Source organism: Eimeria necatrix, genomic scaffold, assembly GCF_000499385.1.
Source record: "Eimeria necatrix Houghton genomic scaffold, Enh_scaff2422, whole genome shotgun sequence".
Classification (NCBI taxonomy): Eukaryota; Apicomplexa; class Conoidasida; order Eucoccidiorida; family Eimeriidae; genus Eimeria; species Eimeria necatrix.
The window spans coordinates 1-2,918 of record NW_013652999.1 but is presented as its reverse complement, the minus strand read 5'-3'; the positions used below and the strand labels follow the sequence as shown (position 1 = coordinate 2,918).

Genomic DNA, 2,918 nt, shown 5'->3' with positions numbered 1-2,918 from the left:
CCCAAACCCCTAACCCCCAAACAACCCCGCAGCGCCGCCGCAGCGGCGGCAGCCTGCGGCGTGGCGCGCAGCAGCCGCCGCGCGGCGCCGCGCAGCCCCTGCGCGGCGCGCGGCAACGAGGGCTTAGGGTTTAGGGTTTAGGGTTTAGGGTTTAGGGTTTAGGGTTTGGACCTGGATGGGAATGCCGTTGGGGACTGCGAAGGGACTCGCGTGCCGCCGCAGCAAAGGCGCCAAGGGAGAACTCTGCACTTTTGTGTCTCCTTCCTGCAGCAGCTCTTGGCGGTAAGAAGGAGACACAGTGCCCCAGGAGTCGCACTGCAGCAGCACGCACCTGCAGCAGCGCAAACCCGCAAACCCTAAACCCTAAACCCTAAACCCTAAACCCTCGCTTCGCCGGCGGGCGCCGACGAACGGCCGCCGCGCAAAGGCGCTCACGCAAACCCTAGACGCCACAACCGCTTTGTCGAAACCCTCGGCCGAGTGCTCCAAACGCCCCCTCACCCCAAACCCTAAACCCTAAACCCTAAACCCTAAACCCTAAACCCTAAACCCTAGGGCCGCAGCCCCACCTCGAAGGGTTCACAACGTGGTTGTGCCACAGAGGGTCCACCAGCAGCTCTGAGGGAAGCTGATGCAGCCAGTAAGCATCTTCTTTTTTGTTCATGTAGATGCGCCCTGAAGCCAAACCCCAAACCCTAAACCCTAAACCCTAAACCCTAAACCCTAGGAGCCAATTTTGAGCCCCCAACACTGCGCAGCAGCGCCACTACTTGCGCAGCAGTCTTCAAACGCATCCTGTAGCTAACTCAGCTAGCTGGCTAGTTAGCTCCCAGCTAGCTGGCTAGCTAGCTCCCAGCTAGCTGGCTAGCTAGCTCCCAGCTAGTTGGCTAGCTAGCTCCCAGCTAGTTGGCTAGCTAGCTCCCAGCTAGTTGCCTAGCTAGCTCCCAGCTAATCCAGCTAGTGCGCTAGCTAGCTCCCAGCTAGCTGCACAGCCTCGTGGTTGCAGCGCCCTCTGCAGAGCCTCCTCAGCCCATCCAGAGCTAGCTAGCTAGCTGGCTAGCTAGCTAGCTAGCTTGCTTGCTGGCCATCTGGCTGGCTAGCTGGCTGGCTCGCTAGCCAGCCCGTAGGCTACGTCCAGAGTCCCGTCAGCTGCAGGCAGACTTGGCTAGCTGGCTGGCTAGCTGGTTGGCTAGCTGGCGAACTGCTCCCACAGCTGGGCTGTTTGGCTAGCTGGCTAGCTGGCTAGCTGGCGAACTGCCCCTGCAGCTAGCCAACCTCTCCCGGCAGCCACGAAAACGACGCTGCAGCTAGCTAGCTTAGCTAGCCCGCTAGCTAACTAGCCAGCTAGCTAGGCAGCCAGCTAACTATCTTGGCTGGGTAGATAGCTAGCCAGCCAGCTAGCCAGCTAGCTAGCGAGATAGCTAGCCAGCTAGCTAGCCAGCTAGCTAGCGAGATAGCTAGCCAGCTAGCTAACTAGCGTAGCTAGCCAGCTAGCTATCCAGCTAGCTTGCCAGCCAGCTAACTAGCGTAGCTAGCCAGCTAGCTAGCTAGCTAGCTAGCTACTTGCCTTCGTAGTTGGGGTCTAAGTTGTGGATGATGTGGAAGAAAGTGCTGTTTTCAAAAGTGGAGCCGAAGAAGCCGTTTTTGGCGTAGGCGGGGATGAGAGATGTGGGCCAGTCGTTGGTCACAATTAGCTGCACGCGCAAACCCTAAACCCTAAACCCTAAACCCTAAACCCTAAACCCTGTGCAGCCCCCTGACGCTGCGCGCAGGCTGCAGAGTCAACAGCAAGAAAAGGCACAGTCGACCGACTTCCATTAACCAGCAAGCGCAGCGAAGAACCGCAAACCCTAAACCCTAAACCCTAAACCCTAAACCCTAAACCCTTGCGGACTTGCGGAATTATACGCTCGTGGCAGAGAAGCTCCAGAGCGCCCTTGGCAAACGTCACCAGCATTCTGCGGCCTCCGCACCCAGAACCCTAAACCCTAAACCCTAAACCCTAGACCCTAAACCCTAAACCCGCAAACCCTTGCAGCCAGAACCCGCGGCAACCGGAATATGCGGCCAAAAGCTGCTGCAGCAAATCAGCAGCTAGCGATAGCCGGAAAAAACACTGATTGGTGGTTTAGGGTTTAGGGTTTGTGGTGCATGCAGCGTAGAGAACAGGGCTGGCGTGGCGAGCCAGCCGCGGACCCCTGAGGGTTTGAGGCATGGAGTTGGAGGTTTAGGGTTTACAGCTGGGAACCCTAAGCTAGGGTTTAGGGTTTAGGGCTTACAGCTGGGAACCCTAAACTAGGGTTTAGGGTTTAGGGTTTAGGGTTTAGACCCACCTGATGGCGTCTATGCCATAAAACTCAGGATAAGGCTGAGGGAAAATGGAGGCGTGGTGAATGAAATAAAGCTGCACATTTTTGACTACGCAGCCCCGGTGGATGCCTGCGCCAAAACCCTAAACCCTAAACCCTAAACCCTAAACCCTAGGCCGCAAGCTCTGAACTCTAGACCCTTAATGACAAACAATACAAAGCTCTAGGGTCCGGGTTCTTATTCGCATCAACAACGGCGCCTGAAGACGAAGGGTTTAGGGTTTACATAGGCCCTTTTAGGGTTTAGGGTTTATGGCGGATTTTCTAGGGTTTGAAGCTTATGGAAACCTTCCTAGGGTTTATGGTAGGGTTTAGGGTTTATGAAGGCTCTTATAACTTGGGTTTGAAAGGAGCCTCCTCAGCGTCTGGGGCTTACCCGCCACCCCTAGGGTTTAGGGTTTATGGGGGCCTCCCTAGGGTTTAGGGTTTATGGGCCTCCCTAGGGTTTAGGGTTTATGGGGGCCTCCCTAGGGTTTAGGGTTTATGGGGGCCTCCCTAGGGTTTAGGGTTTATGGGCCTCCCTAGGGTTTAGGGTTTATGGGGGCCTCC

The 2,918-nt window shown here is 56.4% G+C and overlaps 1 protein-coding gene across 1 annotated transcript; it reads right to left on the bottom strand.

Annotated features, from left to right (window-relative positions):
* Positions 1–1,559: 1,559 nt before the first annotated feature.
* Positions 1,560–2,439, bottom strand: ENH_00033200 (hypothetical protein; the record flags this gene model as incomplete). The annotated part of the gene is made up of 3 exons (XM_013580258.1): positions 1,560–1,694; positions 1,895–1,958; positions 2,334–2,439. Coding segments are annotated over 3 exons (305 nt in total), but the record flags the coding sequence as incomplete, so codon positions are not given.
* Between the last annotated feature and the right edge of the window lie 479 nt (positions 2,440–2,918).